General features: G+C 41.0%; 1 protein-coding gene across 1 annotated transcript in view; it reads left to right on the top strand.

The window, feature by feature from the left end:
* DPP6 (dipeptidyl peptidase like 6) overlaps positions 1-22,730 on the top strand; it is a 398,916-nt gene that overhangs the window by 224,807 nt on the left and 151,379 nt on the right. The window contains exons 2-3 of the mRNA XM_041408558.1: positions 7,424-7,538; positions 15,027-15,125. Coding sequence (XP_041264492.1) covers positions 7,424-7,538; positions 15,027-15,125 — 214 coding nt within the window. The remainder of the gene's footprint in view (positions 1-7,423; positions 7,539-15,026; positions 15,126-22,730) is intronic.

Here is a 22,730-nt window from a genome sequence, read left to right as displayed (position 1 = left end):
AAACTGTAAATGACTGGTACTTAAAAATAAGTTGTGTAATTTTCTCCCCCACCCTTGCTCTACATATGGATTTCATATTCCTCTTCCCACTGTCTCTGCAGCACACTGACCTCAAACCTTGGCTGTCTTCATAGCTCTTCCTCACATTGCTCCCAAGCAAATTATTTGGAATGAAACTTTGTTTGCCTCATGTTTTCCTTCCTGTACCATTTAGAAACAAAATTATTTGTAAACTAAATAATAAAAAAGCCTAGGAATTTATAAAATGCAATATTGAACAAAAATTTTAATGCTGTCTTTCTACCTAGGGAGATTAAACACCTCACTATTTCCCTTATCACAAATTCTTTCTTGGTGTTCAGAGTGATAAGTTGAATGTTTTTTGGCTGGTTTTTTTAACTGAAATACAGTTTCACTAAAAATTGCAATTGCCTTTTTACAAATGTAAGCAGAATGCCATTTTGTTAGAATTAGAGGGGGCAAAAAGGCTGAGAGGTTGTTTTGCCAAGCTCTCAAATCTTTCAGGAAAGCTTGTTTACCTGTTCCTTGAGATCATAATTCTTCAAGAAATAGAGTAGGGAGATGCCATCCTGGCCTGCCTTGGCAGCCCCACTATTTGCAGATGCTCTCTGCATGGGTATGAGCTGTCTCAGGGCTCGTGTGCTGTGGCTGGCTTTGGAGGGAGTCAGGCTGTGAGAGCATTGTGGTGGAAAAACTGGAGCTAGGCAGAGAGGAGTCCTGGGGTCAGTGGTACAATCTATGGCATTTGGGTTTTTCATGGATTTCGTCAACACAGAGACTCCTCTGGAATAAAATCCTAAGCATCAAACCAAGTTTTACTGGTGGCGTGGCAGATATTTCACTGCAGGAGATGATTTGCAGGTTAATGTGTGTGCTTATATCAAACACTGAAATAAAATCAAAGAAATGCTGTTGATTTTATGGGCTCTGTCAGTACTGGGAATGGGTCTTTAATTATGACTTGAATTACAGCAGCAGCTAAGGGCCCCTGAGAGGATTTACAGTCCCACCATGCCAGATGCTATAAAAACATCTGGGTTACAGCACCAGAATGAACCAAACTGGTGGGGGAAGTGATGGAGATTAATAAAATGACATTCAATCAGGGCCAACACTGTTCTTGGCTAAAAGTATCTGTAGTCATGTCCTGTGCCATACACAGGTACAGTATTGCCATCTCCTTCCTCCTGGGCATGGGCAGAATATGAGTGTGCCTGTGACTGGAACCACTCGTAGTCAACAGCTTCAGATGCTGTTTGCAGCTTGAATTTTGTCACCTTGAGACCAGGCTTCTGGCAGGATTTCAGAGTCCACGTTCCAAGGTTCTCATTTATTTTGAAAGTTCCATGGAGTCACTCTGCCCTGAAGCACTAGGAATAATTTGGGAATGTTTCAAATGGCAGTGGTGCTTATTTACATATGCTATAAGGGCATAGGAGGGTGTTGCAGTGTGGTAACTCTATTTGGGTGCAAAATTCATGTGAAATGCCAGTTCAAAACACAGAGATGCTAAATTAATCTTTTAGTACTGCAAGGTCTGGAGGTGATCCAAAACCATTTCATCATAATGCCTATAAAATGCCTATAAAAATTATGGGAAGTTATTAAATATCCATTTCTGCAATCCAAAACAGCTAGGAATTCCAGATATTACTGTATTGAAATCATTTTACAGATTTATTTTTCTTTTAACTCAGCAACAGCACTGGGTTTCTTTTGTAGCTGACAGACTGGCTGGGCTCCAGTGGAGCCAATGATCTGTGTCAGTCAATGATAACTGAGGATCTGTTGCCTTCTGCTCTAAACTGTGGAAGACTTGTCATCTGTTAAAGCTACACTGAGGTGTGTGGGATGCAGATGGCATTCCTTTTCTTCTATTGGCTTTGTAATAGAAACATGTAAGACTGAAAGCTCTACCAAAGCATAAAACATGCAAGGTTTAGATTTATGGGGAGCTGAGTGTTACGGGTACAGCCTTTTCCTCACTCATTTTCAAACACGCCATTAGTGCCCAGCCTCTGCACATTTGTCTGTGTGCACTTTGCAGATAATGGTGGGAGGAGATGGAACCTAACAGAATGGCTTTAGGGCATTCATAAAAGAGCCTCCCAGAAATGCTGGGCAGGAGAATGTGCTGCACTGCGTGCAGGGTAGAAGGTTTGTCTCTCAGTGCTGGGAGTAGGCAGCAAAGATGTTCACTGTTACTTAAATCATTGCTCCCTATTAGTAAAAGCATCAACAGAAGATGAAGAAAAACATAACATAGTTGTCTTTCATCACCACAACAGGCAGATGGTTTTATCCCTCTAATTTCTGTTGGGGTTTTGCAGGAAAGCCCACGAAAGTGCCATGCCTCATTTGTAAAAACAGAGCAAGTTTTTATTCCTCTCACTCTGAAGTGTCACCTTTAGCACCTGAACAACTGAGTTTCCGTAGCCTGGGGCTCAGGCTCTGTGTCTCCCTGGTTGTTATTCTGCATCACACTCCAGCCCAGGGGGGTCTGCAGCAGCCGAGGGGAGGGAGGCGAGTAGGGAGGAGAAGGAAAGGAAAGAAAATAAATAAAATATCCCCAAGCAACAATAACTCAGCTTGACTTCAGAGGTGAGAAGGATGCAGTTACATGCTTATTATTGTTTATCTGTGTTGTGATACTTCCTAAATTCTGTAGTGACTGAGGTTCCCTCTGTGCCAAGCGGGATGTCAAAAATGATTCCTGCCCATGAAGAACTTCCATCCTAGGTTTAAGGTAGGGGAGCAGAGGAGGATCCAGGCAGGAGGATTGTGATGAGACAGTAATGCAGTATCAATCAGCAGAATAACCAGGAGTCTCTGTGAACCTCCTGCTGTAACCACTGCAATTCATTTAGTTTACTGCCATTATCATCGCAATTAGTGTTTCATTTTTGCAACGTAAGGTTAATAATCTAATAACTGTATGGGTTACCCACTCCTCAGCTCATTTGTTGTACCATTCAGCAGGTATAATTTGTTGCAATTTTGTATTATAAAGAACTAATTAACAACAAGATTATTTTTCCACTGAACTTCACAGGAGTTTTTTGTCTCCGACAAAAATTTTATTTTTGTTCTGTGCCATGTTCTGCACTTGGTAAGCTGAGCTGCTGAGAACAACAGTCATTTCATCAGGCAGAAGTCCTAATTCAGAGCCAGGTGGCATGAGTGAAAGGTATAATACACATTTTTCAATTAAAAGTGTTAACAAGCTTGTTAGAAGAATTTTTCTTTCTTGTCTTTACAAGTGTAATATTTAAGGTCAAAAATTATAAATAAATCAAAAGGAAGCAAGAAACAGAGCTTGCAAGAGTAGTGAGTATGGAAACTACAAAATTACTATTAATTATTATAATTACAAAATTATAAATCCCCATCCTGCCACCTCTGAGGCCAACAAAACATCTTGCACCTGATTTATTTCATCCCATTAATTTCTTGGATTTTCTTTTGTCTTTTGCTTCAGATTTACACCAGTCTGAGTCCAGAGCTCAGTCTCCATGTTACCTGCTTCTGCAGGGAGCCTCTAAATCCAGCCCCTGTATCTGGATTGTATATATTTCGTGTAACATTTCATGTAACACACCTGGGATTTGTTGTTATTGCACAAAAGTGGCAGCTCTGTGTTGAAAAAGACGAAGAGGCCAACCATGACTATCTCACTGCTGATACTTCAAAGATTTCAGTCCAGGATGTATTTGTTTTATTAAGTAATACCCATACTTCACAAGTGATGTCTATATTGTCCTTCAGCCATATAGACAGGATTATTAAAAAAAGAAAAGAGAAGTTGTGCTTGATGAGTTGTTTTAAGAAGCTATTATATTATTGTAATATGACCACTGTGCTGGCAGGCTTTTGGCAGGTTTCAAATAAACATGCCAGGAATAATTTTGTTGACAGCATCTTGTGTTGGAGCACATCCAGCCTTCATCCATAACATGTCAACACAGTGATTCTTTCACAGGCAGGAAAATATGTCACCTTGGATCTGTATTTTAGAGTCTTAAAATAATGTAGATGTCTAGATTAATGGCTCCAAAATCAACTTCACAGGTGGCTAGTCAGGTTTTTCAGTCACAAATGAATATGTAAATGATAGCATTTGCAGTTTTTAATATGCAGCATCAATGAAGTGTGCTTATGTAAAAACCTGTGGAAACATCTGGTTTACTTTCCAAATCTAAAATCAATTTAGTTTTCATGTAATAGGAAGAAGGAGGTGAAAAACAAGAAGCAGAGGAAAAGAAGGAGAAAACCAGGCTGAAGGGTGTTCTTTAGTTTGTTTGCAGAGGTCAGAAGGATGTGTTAGTGAGGCAGAGAGGAGGTGGTTCCTACTGCTGAGTGACTTCAAGGTTTTCTTTCATTTTCTTTTCATCAGAGCAGAAACCACATGAGCTTGGTTTATTTCCTTTTGTGTCACATGCTCAGATTTCAGTATGAAACCCAAATTTGCTATCTTTAGGATTAACACAAAAGCATCTGCTTGCTGGTCAGTTTAGATCTCCATGTTTATCTCTGCAAGCTGGGTATTTCAGGAACAGATAAATTCCAGCTCTGAGCTCTGTGCTGGAAATTCACCTTTGAGCTGCCATTTCATCATTTACATGCTTGAATCAGTTCCTGCCCAGGGCTGAATTAAACACCTTCCTGGCTTCAGTCCCAAGTGCAGAGGCTCCCCTGAGCCGTGTGGACAGGCAGCTGATGCCTGCTGCTGGGAAATCCCAGAGAAGGGTGAGGGTTTGCTGCCAAGGGCAGGGGGTATCACAGGCAGGTGGGGCTGTAATCCCCTGGAGGTAAAAGATGGTCACGGTGGCACAGCAACATCCCTCTGGAACTGACAGACATACAGAGAGGAATAATCTGAGGTGGCTGTCATGAATATGGTGTGATGTGTCTGCAGTTTTGCTGTAAGTGATTCTATCAAAAGGGACTTCAAATGACTGAGAACAAAAGAGCAGCTTTCCAAAGCTCTGCTGAACAAAGCTGTTTGTCTTTCTTTGAAAAGTCATTTATCTCTCCTTTTTACCAGGGGAAATTTCCTGATGGAATTTTGAAAAGAAAGTGAAAATGTTCTTTTCTATTTCTTTGCAGTGTATTAAACCCCAATATTTTGCTTATGAATAGTTTTCCTCCTCTTGATACCCTAGAAATTCACAGGCTTTTTTTTGCTGAGATTTTGCTCAAATATTGATTGAATGCCTGGAGAATTAATGGGATTGACTTGATAATGGATTCAGTGCAAGTACAGCTGTCCTGAACGCTCAAGTATGTGTGTGTATTTCTGTCACACTGGGACTCATGGATGGGAAAATCACACTTCATGCAAGGTGTTATTAAGCTCTTGAACTACATCTAGGTTTGTAGATGTTCAAGTCCATGAGCTAATTTCTTCTTCAATTTTAAAACTTCTGACCACTTGTGGTGGCAGTGTTAGATTATTTTCAGGTCTGTGACTGTTGCCATCAGTTCTGTAACACTGTCACTGTTTTTCCTCTGTCCCAAGACACTCTGAGGGCTTGGCTGGGTTTCTTACCTGCTTCTCCACGGTTCTTCCATTTCTCTCTAGATCCCCCTGTACCCTGATGTGAAAGAAAGAATATTTCTGCCATCTACTAAGAAGCCCTGCATCATTCCCCTGGCTTATTTATAATTTTCCTTCCCTTGGAAATCCACAGACTGTCTTTTGTGTCTTTTTGCATCACCTGAAAATTGGAGAATGTAACAATTTCCTAAAAATGGTGTTAGAAGGCTAAATTGATTAACATTTGTATTCATATTTAGGGTAAAGAATCTGTAGGAATGGAAATATTTATTCTGCTTGCTTGTTGCCAAAATTACATTTCTCAAAGCTCCTGACCTACTTTTCAAATTTTTCTCCAGTAACAGTAGTAACTATAAATTATTTTTCAATTCATATGGAAAACCAGGTACAAACAAGGGGGAGAAAAGGAAGGGGGGGTGTTCTCACCTCTACCCCTCTTTGCCAGAAGGAAGAGAAGTCTCTCATCTTTTCCTGAATTAGAATAAATGATGGAGTGCATCAGGTGTTTAATGCCTCAAACTTGGCTTTCCATTGCAGATTTACAGCTTTTGTAGAGACTAAGTCCCCAAACATACAGAAAGTGATTCTAGGCATTGTCTTTTTTCTGTAAAATGAATTCTAGGGAAAGGTTAAAAAATATGTCCCAGCATCTTCTGAAAACAAAACTGTGAGGTTTGCCTGACTTCTCTCTTCCAATCTTGTTGCTGTGTATAAGAAACTGAAGTAAAGCAAACTCTGAATAGCAGAAGAACTTAGTCTACTAGACAGCTTTTTGTTTTCATCAAAAATTTAAAATGGAAAGAAAATAGACTTTTAAAGAAGTACCAGCAGCTCTGTTTTAGACACACCATCCCTCATAGTAAAGGAAATGAGGCAAAAAAACCTAAATAGATGAGTTTCACAAGGAGGAGGAGCATCCAGAGTTGTTCTGGCTGTGACCAGATCCCTTGAGTGAATTCAGCCTCCCAGAAAAGCAGAGAGCACTAATATTTCATACAGTTCCTGTGGGTGCTTCAATGCATGCATGAAACCACATATAGTGCAAAATGCTAAGAGGAATCCAGCAAAACACATGAAAGTGCAATAAATTTTTAAGATCTTGTGAGTGCGAACGCAGCACTTCATAAAAACATCAGTCCTGAGAGCAGGGCTGCTGTGTACATTGTAGGCAGAACATATGGTGCAGCCACAGTGCAGTCAGAGCTAATCAGTGAGTGGTGATGGAGCTTTTATTCTGAAGTTTTAAGGGTGTGATTAAATTTAATGTATGTGCTAGACAAGAAGCCTGTCTTCAATTCCTCAGACCTACCAACCCAGGAGTGCACACTGCATGCCCTGAGGAGATGTCATGTTTTCTGGGAAGGCAGGAAAGTTCACCAGGGGGATATCTTTATTGATTTTTATCTCTATGCATGCCCCTGTGAATTATTTATCTTCCTGTATGCTTCTCTGACATCTTATTATGAAAGTCTCTTGAAGGTTACTGTAATGCTCCTCATTCCCAGACTTAATGAGGGTTGGTAGGAAATCGGCGTTGATGAGTGAGTTTGGATGAGAGCTGGGATGGGGGCTGGTGCCCGTGTGCCAGGAGGTAATGGGGAGTGTGGGTTCCACTGCTGAGCCACCTGTGGGTGCATTGCATTTATTTGCTGTATAATTATTTGGGATGAATTCAATTAATGCCACCATAGATTATAACAGCCTGAACTGTATTTGGCTCAAGGGCGTCACCCACCGTGGTCACCAGGTGTAGTTCTGCAGACATACATTGCTGTCTGGATTCTGTGCATCTTTCCTTGTCTAAGTGTCCTTTTCTAAATGTTCATCTTCTTTTGATGTTTCTAGGAGCTGGTGGGGAGTAATCCTCCTCAAAGGAACTGGAAAGGAATTGCAATTGCCTTACTTGTTATTCTCGTTATCTGCTCGCTGATTGTCACCTCTGTCATACTCCTGACACCAGGTATTTATAACCTTTAACTCACTTCCAGTCTGGTTTTCTTCTGTAATTTTACACTTCCAAGAGTAAAGGGATTGCAAACTAACTGCAAAGTCGACATCGAAGGAATCCTCCTTCCTCACTTTATCTCAGTGTGATGCTGAGTTCAAGGCTATTCCTAGGGAGATTGTTTTAGAGTGTCACAGTTCAGTTCAGAAATCAGGACTGCTGACCTGAGGGCACAAGCTGGGAACTTGATTGCCTTAACATGTATGGGGAATGTCATTATAGACATGCCAGTGTAGGAGAGGAACCCACATGGGGCAGTCAGTGAGGGCACAGGAGCTCCTGAAATTCTCCACATGGAGCAGTAGTTGCCTGTTGAGTGTCATATCCTGGACCATTGGAGATGGCATTAGGTGCCTTGGCACCCAAATCCCATCCCATTCAGTTGGATTGATTTTAGTTCAGATCACAGTGTTTACACAACAATTTCAGATAATGATATACTAGATTGTACTTATCCACAGCAAATAATTAGTAACTTCCCAATAAGGAATTCTTTTAGTTAATCCTCTTACCAAGTTTCAGCAAAGTTCTGTACATGTAACCTCTGTAAATTACTTCTCTTACAGTAGCTGCTGACATTGTAAGCTTGAATTTTAATGTGGTGTCATTATGATTATTGATTATTATGCATTTATACAGCCCTGAAAATTTCCATGCCTACTTAGGGAGTAGAAATAAAGCGCTTTTGTAGCACTGACAAGATTGTGAACTGAATATGAAAAGACAAACAAAATGAGAGACAAGACATAGAAAAAAGAATTCAGTGTCAGAAAGGGTGAGGAGCTACAAAACCCAGGGGGAGACAAAGGTCCCTTGCTCAGGGATGTAGAGGAGAACAGGGATTCCTTCTTGGATGAGTACAGGAGAGTGATAGAATCAAGGGAGCAGCAGGAGAGAGAACACAGAGCTGAGAAGCAGGATGGGGGCAAGAGAGAAATGAAACCTCAGGAAGTGGAAGAGCACAGGGTAGTGAAGTGGTAAAATGACAGAAGTTGTGGGGCAAAAATTTCCAGCTCATTACATGCAAAATACATGCAGTCCAGCAGGTCTAGGCCATCTTCCCTGACAAAATTCTTATCCCACAGTCGTGCTTTGTGAGGAACTGGAGACAGAGACAAACCAAAAAATACAGGAGTACATTGAGTTAATTTGAAAACGAGTGAAGCAATCAGTACATTATTTTTTCAGTTCTTTATTGTCATGCCATATTCAGTTTATTTCATGTTATCCTGAAGTTTTCAATGCAAATTTAAGTTCCATGTGGTCATACCAGAATAATTATGTCATTAAATTAATTAAGGTTAAACTGCATTAAAGATCATTTATTAAATTAATTTTGCTGGTGTTCAGATTCAACATCTTTGGACAGTGCTGTTCACCTCTGAGATGTTTTGGGGCACAGTGTGTGGACTACACTCACATCAGGCACAGCTTATTAAGTATGCAAATATTGCCTGCAGTTTTACAGACTTCAAAGATGTACAGGAAAGCTTCGATTGTGAAGTCCACACCCGTGAGCCCCAGCAAGTTCACTTGAAGCTAAAGCACTGCCTAGATGGGACCTAGATGGGTGTCACTTCCATCGAAATCCAAAATCCTTAAATCCACTGGCTTCCCTTGATCAACAGTGTGGGTTACCCTGTCATGATATGAAATGAGATTTGATAAGCAGGACTCTGCCCTCATGAGGCTTTGCTGGCTGTGACCAGTGACTGAATTGTTTTAGGTGTTTTTCAATACCTCCCAGAATAATCTTCTCCGTAACTTTCCCATGCACTGAAATGTCACTAACAGGCCTGTAGTTTCCAGGACTCTCCTTCTTCTTCTCCTTCTCGAAATATTCACATTCAGTTTAAATAAAATTAAGAAGTGTATTTATTTATATATGAATTTTATATGCATACACAAAGACATTCTCCTTTTGGGGTGTGTCTGCACACACATGCACACATATAAATCTCAGTTTTTATTATGTACCCAGCAACAACTCCAGATAACAGTGTTGAGAGGTGTGTCTGCACACACATGCACACATATAAATCACACAGTTTTTATTATGTACCCAGCAACATCTCCAGATAACAGTGTTGAGAAGGTTTCTGTGCTTAAAAATTAGGAATATGCAAAGTCATTTTCTTTGCTGGAATTTCCATTAATAATTTTTTTTTTGAGATTTCTGATTATCTGCTGGTAAGCTGGGTTTGGGTTGTTTTTTTTCCCTCTGTTGATGTTTCAGAATTGTGTCTTACATGCACATACAAAAACTCTGAGCTTGGAGCTCCTGTTTTTATTATGAATCCAAAGTGCTTCATGGTGAGACTATGCCAAGGGTAAATTACAAAGCTTGGGCTGCTGCTGTGGCTTGGCAGCATCTGGGTTCAGAATTCTTCTAAGCCACTGGCCCTGGAACCTGTTACAAAGTTGGGCAATAACAGAAGGGAAGAGGAGTCTCATTTCATGGGCTAAGTGGGACTCTGAGACTGGTTTGACAAATGTAAAATTATCACATTGCTAATCCCAGCTGGGCATAGCATGTCCCAACAAGGTAGGAGTGGGGGAGGTGGAGGAGTCTGTCCAAAAGGAGAGGCAGAGTCTGCATTTCTCTGCCATAAAATCGTTCTCTGGAAGAAGAAATGTTTATCTTTTGATGGTCAAACTGAAAATTAAGTGATGGATGTGTGAACAAGAGGTGAGGAAAGGGCAGGAGCCCAGTGAAGGAAGGAGGTGGAGCAGTTTTGTGGATGTTCAGGGGGAGCTGCCAAGTATGAGTGACATCAGGAAACAAACAAAACAACCAAACAAAACCCCCTCTTCACTGCAAAAGCCTCAAAGGGGGTGATGCAGTCTGGCATGGCTTGGGCAAAGTACCTGAGGATATTCAAATGTTTTTAATTCTTCCTTCTAATGATATTGTTGGAGTCCAGTCTGATGCTGTCACACCAGTACAAATAACCTTTTGTATTTTGCCTCTGAATCCTTACTTTTTCCTGTCTATCTCAGTCCTCTTCCTGTCTGGGAAACCATTGTTCTCTCAGTATTTTGGTACTGGTTTGAAGGCTTGTTTTGCAGTGCAGTACCAAGGCATGAAATACAGAGATGCTTTAAAACCAGTGCTGAATATCATTCAGTGCCTGATTCCAGAGTAGTTTTGGACATATGTGGGGTAGAGTGCAGCATGCAGGCATGTAGTCCATGCTCAGACAAAGTGATTACCTGGATCATAACTTGGTCTAATACTGGGAGAGCCTGGGTAATCTCTCAGGCAGTCTCCTGCAAAGTCAAGAACAACAGGAAGTGGGGAAGACTTGCTTAGCAGGGCACATAATGATTAAGGTATTAAATAACTGGGGAAAATAAGGATTTGTATGTCTCTTCCAGATTATTTTTCAAATCAGCCCAAACATTTAAAGGTTTTAATTCTGGATTCAGAAGGGCTGAAATCCCTGCTGGTTTGGGTCTCTTAGGAGCAGGTACTCACCCTGCTCCTAGATTAGCACAAAACCTGGGAGCAGTGGACTTTGCATTCAGGAGGCACTGTAATTACAGTGGCAGTGCTCTATTACTAATTAATGTCTCATTTTATAAAACCCTAAAAACATCTCAACATTTATATGGTTTGTATATCCATTGATGTTCTAGAACAACATTCTCAAAAGTAGTAATTGGTGGAAGTTTACATTTAATTATGCTATAGGACACCACGCGTACATCATTGCCTATGCTGAGCTTTTCCAATTTCATGGTGTGTGAGTCCTGCCATTTCACCCACCTTTGAAAAATGTTAAACCATTTATACAAATGGTGACAGTGCTGTCCTGAGGCTTTCCTGACTGGCAGCTCCTCACTTGTCACAGCATGGGGCACCTGTGCAGGTTCCATTCCATTGTTTGTGTATTTACATAAAGACATGCAGAACTTTCCAGAAGTCTGCCCATGCACACACACAGAGAGCAAAGCTGAAAAGAGGACCCAGCCCCAGAAATTTTGAGTAAAATAAGGCCTTCCCAAATTCCATTAGACATTGTGCTTAGGAAGAGTCTGATTTCTCATACATCTGTTCCTGATATTTAAAGCTTTCTGGAGATATACATCACATTTGCTCCTTTCAAATCTGACCTTTTAGTTGGAAAAAAAAAAAAAAAAGTACACCCTAATCCATATTAAAATTTTTGAAAAATCCATAAGAAATATTTCTCAGAAGTGTTACTGAGCTAGTCATTGCATAGCATTAATTCAGAGCATGCTGTCTGACAGTCAGAGGCATTGCCTAGAAAGCTTTGTAGCTCTTGTGATACTCAGAGCAAGGCACTATCCTTTGACCAGCTGTGCAGGAGAGCAATTTGTTAACCATAGTTATATATAAATGTGTATTTTACACCCTTACAAACAGGTGGGATTTTACAGAAGGGAGAAAGTTGTGCCTTTTCTGGCTGCTGCCTTTTGGGTACAGAGATTTCATCTGGGGGATAAGAGGGGTTGGGTCTGCCCAGGGATCCAGCAGGTGTGCTGAGGTGGGGATGGAGCTCCTGGTGTGCTGGCCAGAGAGGTGGAGGCACTGTCCCTCTCCTGCAATGCACAACAGGCCAGGAGGTGTGTGAGGAGAGCACCCAACACCAGCCTGTGGCTGAGCACCAGGGTGATGGAAAGAAAGGTGGGCACCCAAAGGTGGCTGCAGCCTTCTGACCTATCAAGCAGCCTCTGAGCATAGCTGGAGTTGAGAAAAAGCTTTGAAGATAAGAAGCAAAACAGTCAGTGAAGTCAGCTCCTTGCTCCTTTTTGAAGCTTTGGAGTTTTCTGGATTTGTGGAGTTTTCTGGATTTGTTGGAGTTTTCTGGGTTTGTGGAGGATCTTTGTTCTGGAGAGCCGTGGGATGTCAGTTCAACCCAGGCTTGTTTGTGTGCAAGGATGCAGACTTTCAGCCTTGTTTGTTTGGGTTCAGTTATGAAGACTTCATCCTTGTTTGTTTGGGTGCGAGGATGAAGACTTTCATCCTTGTTTGTTTGGGTGCAAGAATGAAGAGCAGGCAGATGAACCCAAACACAGGGATCCTGCCATGCCTCTAACATTGAATCCAAACCAATATGGACATGGTTCCTTCTTGGTTCTCTCAGCACGTGGCTGTGGAGTTTGGATGCTGTTTGTGACTTGGCAGAAGTCCCTGTGCCACTTGCATGGCTGCTATGCTGCCATCTGGATCTGCTGGGCTGGGGGATGTGAATGTAAAACAAAAACGGTGGCACATGCTTAGTCCTGTCCTTCTATAAACCCAAAGAGGCCTCCAGGTCCCTGCAGTTGGGTGTGGACAGCACAGCCAGTCCACCAGCTGGGTGAGACACCCTGAGGCACGCTCAGAATCTGCTGCTCAGGACAGAGTGGGTTGCCTGAGATCCCACAATTGCATTTCTTCCTCCATGAATGTCTCCATCAGAGCCAGAGAAATGGAGCAGATATTCTTAATAAGCCCTCTGACCTACCTGTCTGTTAGAGGAGAGGCCAGTAAATCTCTTTGTTTTTTTCCTAATACTGAAATTTCTTGATGGATTTATTATTTAGCTTATTTGTGCTCTCCCCAGCTCTGTGGCTGAGATGAATGTAGCCCATGGTCCAGCAGAGGATCTCTTGCAGCTCTTCCAGGCCAAGGCAGGGGTCAGGAAGGGAATTTCACCTCATCCCTCAGAGAGGATCCTAAAGTGCAAAGTCCAGGTGCTGCCTCTCTCTCTTGCTGCTGTCCCTCATGAGGAGCTGAGTGCTGGGGGAGGAACAGAGGTGGTGCAGCTCCCAAACTGGCTGTCCCCATCCTGCACAAAAAGGAGGAATAGGAAGGACTCCCCACCCTGCTTCTTCCCAACTCTCCAGCACAGAGGTTTGATTGTGCCTGTCCTTCTGCCCTCATGGGGGGAGAGGGTGCCTGAGGACATTTGGGAAGCATCTCCTAGGACAGGCACAAACCCAGGGCTGTGTGGGCACTCCTGCCCACCTGACCTCCCTGGGTGTCCAGTTCTGGGGACTTGCACCACAGTGAAATTAATTGGAATGATTTCCTGGGTTCCTTGTCACCTATATTTTCCATTTTAATAAATAAAATTATGCAGAATGTGTTGGCATAATGCTGTCACACAGAGGGATTTGGCTGAGGACTTGTATGAATGGGTTCTGGAATTTGGAAGCCACAGTGAACAGTGTGGTTGAAGTCTCAGTGTGGTTGAGGGAAAAATATGAACATTGAAGAATATAATTTACTTTGGTAAAAGTGAAAGTTTGTTCTGAAACACCTTTTAGTGAAACAAAACACTGTTCACAGGTATTTTTCTGGCATCTCAGGTAGCTCAGGGGCTTCAATTTAATACAGCAAAGAAGACTTTTTTTTCCCCACAAATAAGTGCCTTCAGGGTCTGCTTCCACTTCTCTAATCATAAGTGTTCAGTGTGAGTTTAGCACTAAACAATATTAAAGATATCTAAGGCTGCCAGTAAACCTCAGGCATGAAGACACTGTCATGAGGAAAGATGCTGGAACTCACATTCCTGCTGTGGAAATATTCAGAATGTGCCTCCTCTTTTCTTTAAAAGAGCAAATGTATTTACAGCTGACTGAAAAGTTTCCATGAAAATATTATTTCAGCAAAAAATTGAATGTTGACAACAAATTACTCACAGAGGGTGACTGCTTGTCAAAACAAAAAAAATATTACAGTTGATGGGAAAAATGGAAAGAGGGAACATATTAATCAAAATTTTTGGGTTTTCAAATTTGTTAGTTTTTCTCTAAAACTTACAGCTTTGATATTTCCATGCTTACAAATGAAACTGTATATTCTTTCACTAAAAATTAAAATTAGTATAGGCCAGCTATGCAACACCTAAAGATTTACGGTTATGTCTCATAGACTTTTCAAAAGTATTTCTGAAATCAAATGTCCGATTGCCATGGAATATCTTTTGTGAATTTCTGAAGTAATGTGTATGAGCCCTTAGTCAGAAGGTTAAACACCTTTCCAACTATGGTTTTATGTTAAAATTTTTAAGGAAATAAAAATATAAGCTGTAAAAAATGAGCCTTTTTTAATACTTTTTTAGTTGTAGCTCATAATTGCATAAATATTTTAGGCTTTAGCTGTCAAATAGTAAGCACTATTTATCACTATGACACCTATAAGTGTGTTTGCATGACTTAGATTCTTTTTTCATCATGTTAATGTCTGAAAATGTGTGTTTTGGACCATTTCTTGGTCTTTTTGTAGTTGTTAAGACCAACAAGGAGGTTTCTGTTAGTGAGCCATTAAGTGAATCTTTAATAACACTGACAGTGGGAAGGGATTTGTGTGTGACACAAAGTTTAATGTGGACTGTATCCGAATGAGATAAGTCACTCTTCACAGTTTCTGTGCTTTCAGATACATTTCAAAGCTGAATTAATGGTAGTTTAATTTTGAATGTTTTACAGTGGAAGATAACAGCTTGTCTCAGAAGAAGAAGATAACAGTGGAAGATCTCTTCAGTGATGATTTTAAGATTCATGACCCAGAGGCTAAATGGATAACTGGTGAGGTTTGAGCACTTTGTAGTATCTTTGCTTTGCATCCTTTCTCCCTGACCATTGCTTTTTTCGTGTATTTCATAATTCCTTCCGTTCTTTATGTTGCTCCTGAAATTACAGGATCAAGGACTGGCTGGGGTTGGAAGGGACCTCTGGAGATCATCTTGTCCAAGTCCTAGCTCCAGCAGTGAGAGCTATTTGCCCAGAATTCAAATTTCTCAAATTCCCTTCTCAACCTTCAAATTCCTCTTCCAGTTTCCCACCTGTTAAACATGCAAACACCCCTTTTCTAACTTTTTACCTAGGTTTGCCCAGTGAGCTCATAGATAGGCATGGAAAACAGCAGCCATTTTTCCAAAACTTAGTAAGTGATGTAACACATGGTTGGAGCACCATCAGTGATTATTTTGCCACAAACAAGACTGGAAGTTTATATTCCCTTATCAAATCTGTTTTTTTTTCCTGGCAGAGAGGTGAAGCAATGCTAACAACAGGCAAACAGTGCTCCAGCAGCAGCTGGGCTGGAGCTTGCACATGAGCCATGTGCTCTTTTTATCCTCTGCTGTCTTACATTTTCCAGTCAGGGGAAAACCAAATAATACTTGAAATAATGCATATTGGATTTGCTGGAGTGGAGCTACTTTGGGGGATGTAGATTCCAGCTCTCCCCGGAAATTGCTGCAGTCAGAACAAGCTTTGTTGAGAACAAAATGATTTGTGGTGTGCTGCTCGTGTGAGTTCTAGTCCAGCTCTTATTATCACGGAAGTTATTAGCTTTTCTTTGGAATTTAATGGGGAACTGGATCAAGTCCTTCCTCTGTTTAGCTTTCCTTGTCTGCTGTGCCCATTGGGAACAATTGTAATACCTGTAATGAAAAGAGAGAGTGTTAAAGGGTAGTGCTGAATTAACACATTCCCCAGCTGCAAGTTCTGCCACCCACTCAAGCAGAGGGGAAAGCTGTTGCAGGCAATAAACACCTTCACAAACACACCTGCCAGAGTGCAGGAACTCTTTTCCAGGCTGTGTTCTCCTGGGAATGGTGCTCCCCACAACCATTTGCTGGGAATGGTGATAATGGAAATATGAGCTGCATTGCAGTTCAGGGGTTTTTGTCTAGAATCTTTTTCCTTTTAGTACAGATATCCTAATGACCCTAATGAAGGAAAAGGTGTTTTACTGAGACCTTGACTGCTATTTTCTTTATTTGCTTGAGTATAGCAAATAGAGCATAGTGGAGGGAATGATAATGAATTTACTAAACTTTTGCAGGTACAGAGAATGAAGTATTGCCATAGAGCTGGTATGGCATCCCCCCATTGATGAGTATCACTTTATGAGGTCATCAGGCTTGTTTTCCACAACTGCAGTCTGCTGTGAAAAATCAGCATTTCCCTTGCTCTTTCAATTATGATCACATACTAAAGTCATATAAACTTTTATTAAATTAAGATTCTGATTTTGAGTGTTTTAAAATCCACTTCTGCCTTCTCATGTACCCTTAATGACTCCAGTGCTGTCTTGTTTCTGAAATTACTAAAATATTGTTTCTGTAAGAGACAAAATACAAAGAAATATTATGAAAACATACACAGAAATTTTAGAATTACTTATTCTGCTGTTTTGATATGAACAAACACTGGCACTGTTTTTAATACATTTAAAGGAATTTTATGAAGCCAATAGCTACCTTGCAGATTTACCCAAGGGTGACTTTGCATTTAAGGGCAAGATGCTCATCTACAATGTCATTCATCCAAGGACCCAGAGCCATTTTACATTAATTGCTTTTCTATATTTTAGTTGGATTTTTCATATCTTTCTCTAGCTGGCTAAGTGGTGAAATTGTGATTAAGATGAAAGACCAGTAGCCAGATTCCTAAGCACATGTTGTTATTGGCCTCTTATTTTTCAGCATGCAAATGAAAGACTCCAAAAATGCCAAAGCCAAACTAATTAACTTAGTATAACAAGATTGCTGGAATGCCCTAGCAAAAGAAAAAAAAAAGCATATTTGAAAATAGCATATTAAAATTGGATGACTGCTCACAAACCGAGCTGATGCTTTGTGGGGATCCACACAGTTAAAATAGAAGTCTATAAATATAAAATAAACGGGTAGCTGTTGTGTGTCCTTCAGCTGATGCTTTGTGGGGATCCACACAGTATATAGGAGTATATAAATATAAATTAAATGGGTAGCTGTTGTGTGTCCTTCTTCCCTTTCCTCTCCTGTTAATCACACAGAAAAATATCACAGTTATTCAGAGCTCTGCAGAATTCAGTACTCCTGGCTCATCAAAGCTCTGTTTCCTTCCTTTCCCTCTACATTATTGCAGAAGAGAGGAGGTTGATGGCCAGAGATGAAGCACATCTCATGTTTAGGAGTATTTGAATCATCTGAGGGATTTGCTCCCAAAATAATTCAGTCAGTTAAATATCTGTGTTCTTCCCAGTAAGCAAGGGGCTGATTCAAACACTGAATGAGGAAGGTCTTTCCTTTAACTAGAATGAGTCTTAGAGCAAGTGTTTCAATAAATAAAATATTTATATTCGGGGTCACACTTAAAAATATGCTGTAAGTTCCATGAAATTGATGTGTTGAGCTCATGTTTTAGTCTTTACTTGATTCTCAGTGGGCATTTGGAAAAATAACATATTTCTAATCAATAGCTTTGTGTCATTCTATTCTATTGATTTTAAAAGACCTAGGAAAAAAGAAAAGAACCAGTCTCAAAGCTGACATAAATACACTTTCAGTGTAAAGATTACAGGGTTTGTCTCAGCTTCCAATCAGAACTTTGCGCACATATTTGCATTTTTTTAAATTGGAATTGCAATTAAATTTACTTACAGAAAATGGGGGGTGACAAAGTTGTAAAGTTTTGTAAATTTGAACATTTTACAATTTTTGTTATGCCACTGTAATTTCAAATTTCAGTTTGCATTTTTATCCACTGGTTTAGGGAGAGGAAAGAACACTTTGTTTAATTAGCAACTGTCTTCTACTGTCCTGACCACTGTTGTCTTTGGCTCTGTTCAGAGCAATCCAGAGAGGAGTGATGTATTCATACAGCAGTAGTGACAGGCCAAGGGGGAATGGCTTCAAACTGACTGAGAGCAGGTTTAGACTAGATATTGGGAATAAATTCTTTACTGTGAGGGTGGTGAGGCTCTGGAAAAGGTTGCCCAGAGAAGCTGTGTATGCCCCATCCCTGGAAGTGTTCAAGGCCAGGCTTGGAACAACCTGGGATAGTGGAAGGTGTCCCTGACCATGGCAAAGGATTGGAACTGGATGATCTTTAGATCCCTTCTAACCCAGGCCATTCTGTGATTCTATGATTCTGTGACTAGTATGGACTGCTTACGAGTTTATTTCTAGGTCCACTTCCAGGAACTGCTCTTGGTTAGGTTTTCCCGGTAGTCTGAGTAAATGCTGGCTTCACTGTGAAGGTTTCATTTTTCAGGACAGCATAGCATGTGTTATACTATAGTAGGTGTAAAGCAGTGAAGTACAGGAAATTTGGGGTTCTGATGGTGATTAATTGGCACTCGCTATCCAGCAGTCCAAGTGGAAATAGTCTGAGCTGTGTTCCAGCCCCATTCATCCCACCCCTTCTGCACTGCTCTCCTCATCCCTCCATGTGTCACACTCTGCACTGAACTTCCCTTTACTGTACAACTACAATTGTATTGTCCATACACTTAAAAACCACGTGAGCTCCTATCAGTGGCCCTCTTCATACTGTGTATCTTAAATGTAGTATTTAACCTCTCCTTGTTTTCATATCCCCCTCCACAGCCCGTCAGGATTGTCCTGTGCCAGCCTTTTTTCAGCCCTCTCCCAGCTGACAGGTGGCCTACTCGTTAGTCTAGTCCCTAATTGTTCAGCAGTTCTGCTCATGAGCACCACATTACCTTGTAATTAGGCTTCGCAATTATTGGGCTTTTCCTGTAATTTCTCTCACACAGCAGTTGAGCTCAGGTTTCTGAAAAGCTCAGTGGGATGGTGCAATGTTCCTGTAATGTTCTGCAAAAAACAGGAAAAAGAAATGTGTTGTCATTTTGTGCTGAAGAGAAGCTCGGTCATCTGATCTCTTCTATAAACAACAATTCATAGTCATTATTTAGACCTGACCTGAGGAGGCAGTCGAAGTTGAGTCATGCGTTCTGGTTTTGTGACCCTTTTGATCTGCCAGCTCAAAGTGATCCTTGCCAGCTCTCAGTCTGACCCCCACATCCTGGGAGCACTCCTCGCTCGTGGGGAGGGAGCATCATGTAAAAGGAAGCAGTGCAGACTGAACTGTATATGCCACTTGTGGAGACTTACACTAATCTTTGTATTTAAATGCCAAATAGATTTTTTCCCACTTTGAAAGTACTTGGATGCTGTTTAAGTTAGAAAAACAACAGAGCAGCCTTTAATATCCTGACAGAATTTATTGCAATGGATGGGGTGCAACGTGTCAGTCCTTACTCTTTAGAAGATATTTTTCCAGCCTTGCCGTAGGCATCTTGCAAGACAATGTATTTAGCAGTGGCTCTTGTCAGGATTTTGGGCTGTAGGTAGGTGACTGGAGGTTTTAATTAGGAGAGCTTTTTCCTTGGGCTAAACACTGGCCAGACCTGGGGAGGCAATCCTTGCAGAGTGGTTGTAGCCAAAGGGGAAGAATAAAGGTTAAAATTAGGAGAGCACAATATATTCTAGCAGGGAGGAGCACTGAGGTACAGAACAGCAAAGGACATGTTTAGAGTCACAGGAACTTAAAAAATGTGAAAATCAAGCCCTTCTCTCTAAGGTCCCTGCCCACTCACTTCACCTGTAATATTGGAAAAATAATATTTATTCTTATGAGAAGAGGAATAATGAGTAAATTAGCAAGAGGCTTCAAATGACATTTTCAGAAATGTCTCAGTTATTTGGAAACCTGCCACTCAGTAAGAGCCAGAACCATGGTGTGCCCAGCTTGCCTCTGAGAATGGCAGCTGGGCTTTTATCTCAAAAGTCCCTTTGAAAAATACACTAATAAATAATATCTAAATATAATGAAGTAATTCTTTTATCTGTAATACTGAAGCACATATGTTTAGTTGTATGTTTCTCTAATAACATCATAGAATTTCTGGGCTCTTTTAAAGCCTAATATTGAATTTAATGACCTAGAACTAATAGGTTTTATTTACCATGCTGAAAAAACCACAGTGTAGTGACTGAGGTAATTTATTTCAGTTTACCTTTAGTAATAATGCTCAGATCAACAATACTTAGATAGCCCCAATACCCTCAAGCTTCTTTTCTGCAGTGTAAATCCATTGCACTGTATTGATAAAAGCATTGATGCATTTCAAATGATCCAGATGCGTGTGTGGAGTAAATGAATTATTTATAGGTTGCTTTGCATAGATATTAAGAACTTTGTAAGTGCTAATATTTTTCATTATGTAAAAGGTTTGTGCTAAGGTGCTGCTCTGACAGCTCTTTAGACTTAAATTGTCCTCTTAGAAGTTACAGCATGGTTGACTGGAGTGCAGGTTTCTCTTGGCTGCTTCTCCATGGGCCAGGAAGATTCTATGAATCACTAAGGTTGGAAAAGACCTCTGTGTCCAGCCATTACCCCAGCACTGCCAAGTCCACCTCTAAGCCATGTCCCTAAGCTCCCCCTTGACACGGGTTTTGAGCACTTCCAAGGATGGTGATTCCACCACTTCCCTGAGCAGCCAGTTCCAGCGTTTGACCAGTGAAGAAATTTTTCCTAATGTGCAGTCTAAATCTGGCATGACTCAAAGTCATTTCCTCTTGTCCTATCACTTGTTACTTGGGAGAAGAGGCCAACTCCCACATCCCTACAACCTTTTGCCTGAGTGCGACTCTCAGCTTGCAAGTGACCATCCAAACTGAATGGCAGCAGGAGCCTTTCTCTTGGCAAGGCTGGGCTGTCAGCAGGAAAGGAAAACATCTTTCTGTTTGGCATCCAAGGGACAAAGCTGCCTTCCTTGGGCACTTCATGTTGCAGGCTTGTGCACGTTTGGGGTCTGTGTTAGGAAGGAGCTCTCCATGCAGGCATCCTTGAGCCCCAATGCCATCCCAGCTCTTGTCTTCTGTTAAATGAATTTAAGGTAGAAAATGCTCACAGGTCTTTTTTTAGTGAAGGCATAAAGAAAACTAGGTTACTCTATCAGAATATTTGCCCACCTTTTTAATTAGAAATATTAGCTCGTTCATTTCAATGTGTTTTAAATGTGTATTAAAAAGACTGAAATGAATGGTCTTAATGGTTCAAAGAAAACTTTCTCCGCTCTCAGTTCAAACCTCAGATCCAAGCTCATGGCAACCTCTTTCTGCACTATTTTTATGAATGTTTTGACTTTTGAAATATTTTTAAATACTTTCTGAAACACACAGCAAGATTTCTGGTGCACAGCACATTGGTTTGTGCTGTCTGAGGTTTAGGGAATTTCCAGGCCCCATTACAAAGAACCCCACAGCCAACAAGGATGATTTTATGCTGAGAGTAAAGACACCCTCACTAAAGGAAAATGTGTGTGGGCCAGAAGAAAATACAGGGGAAGGACTTTGAAAATACAGAAGAAAGCTCTTTTTGTCTAGCATGGCTAGGGATGGCCTTCAGAAACCCTCTGTTATGATTCATAAAGATGTGGATGTTTGTTAAATTAACTTTTGGGCAGTATTGGTGCCAATGGAAGTCCATGCACTTCAGAGCTGGTTGATCACTATTCTTATTCTAAATGCCTTCATGAAGCGACATCCTGAGTTGCCAAAGCAGAGTAGGTAAGAGATCTTGCTCTGCCATGACTGCCACATTGAGGAAGAAGTGAGGAATATGTTAAACCATTTGAACCATAATTTTGATTTTAGATACCATCCTGGATCATCTTCTTCAGAGATTTCTGTGGTTCTGTGATCTGAGAGCACTGGAGAGACTTTGTCCTACTCCTGCCTTTCAGCTTCTGGGCAGCTGCCCGAGTTCAGCAGTGACAGTAACCTGTTCACTAAAGACAGGAAACTTGGGAATTAATGGATTTTTAAGAGACTATAATAGGCCATGGGGGAGAGCATTCCTGCCACGTAGCTGTTTTGTTCATTACTGCTAGAGAGAATGAAATGGGAAATCAATTTGGCTCTTTCAAAAATTAATACAGTCTGCAGGAGCAAGCTGGGGAGGAGTGTGGTGGCAAGGATTGGGCAGTGCCTCAGTGCACTCTTCTCTGCAGTGCTGGAGTGCTGGTGGGCCACGTGCTGCTTTTGGATTGGGAAAATAATTCTTTGGTGTTAACAGCAGCTTTTGAATTTAGAAGGAGAAATGTGTTGCATAAAGTCATGTTTGGGAAAAACATCGCACCCTGGAAAAGCAGAAGTAACTCAGTAATGGTCAAATAGGGTTTTTGTGTGTGGTGTTTTTGAGTAGTTTGATGTCTTGAGGATGCCAAGATTTCCATAAGAGCCTAACCTTATATTTAGAAGCCTCCATAGATTACTTAATTTCTCCAAAGCCTGCTGAACTCTCATCATTCCCCTGCCCCTCATGACTGCTGTTGAGCCTCTGAGTCAGATGTCCTCCTGAAGTATCAACATATGGCTTTGGTTAGAGAAC

Source organism: Onychostruthus taczanowskii, unplaced genomic scaffold (genome assembly GCF_017590055.1).
Source record: "Onychostruthus taczanowskii isolate IOZ18803 unplaced genomic scaffold, ASM1759005v1 scaffold3, whole genome shotgun sequence".
Taxonomy (NCBI): Eukaryota; Metazoa; Chordata; class Aves; order Passeriformes; family Passeridae; genus Onychostruthus; species Onychostruthus taczanowskii.
Note: the sequence above shows the minus strand (reverse complement) of the source record. Positions and strands in the feature narration are given on the sequence as shown.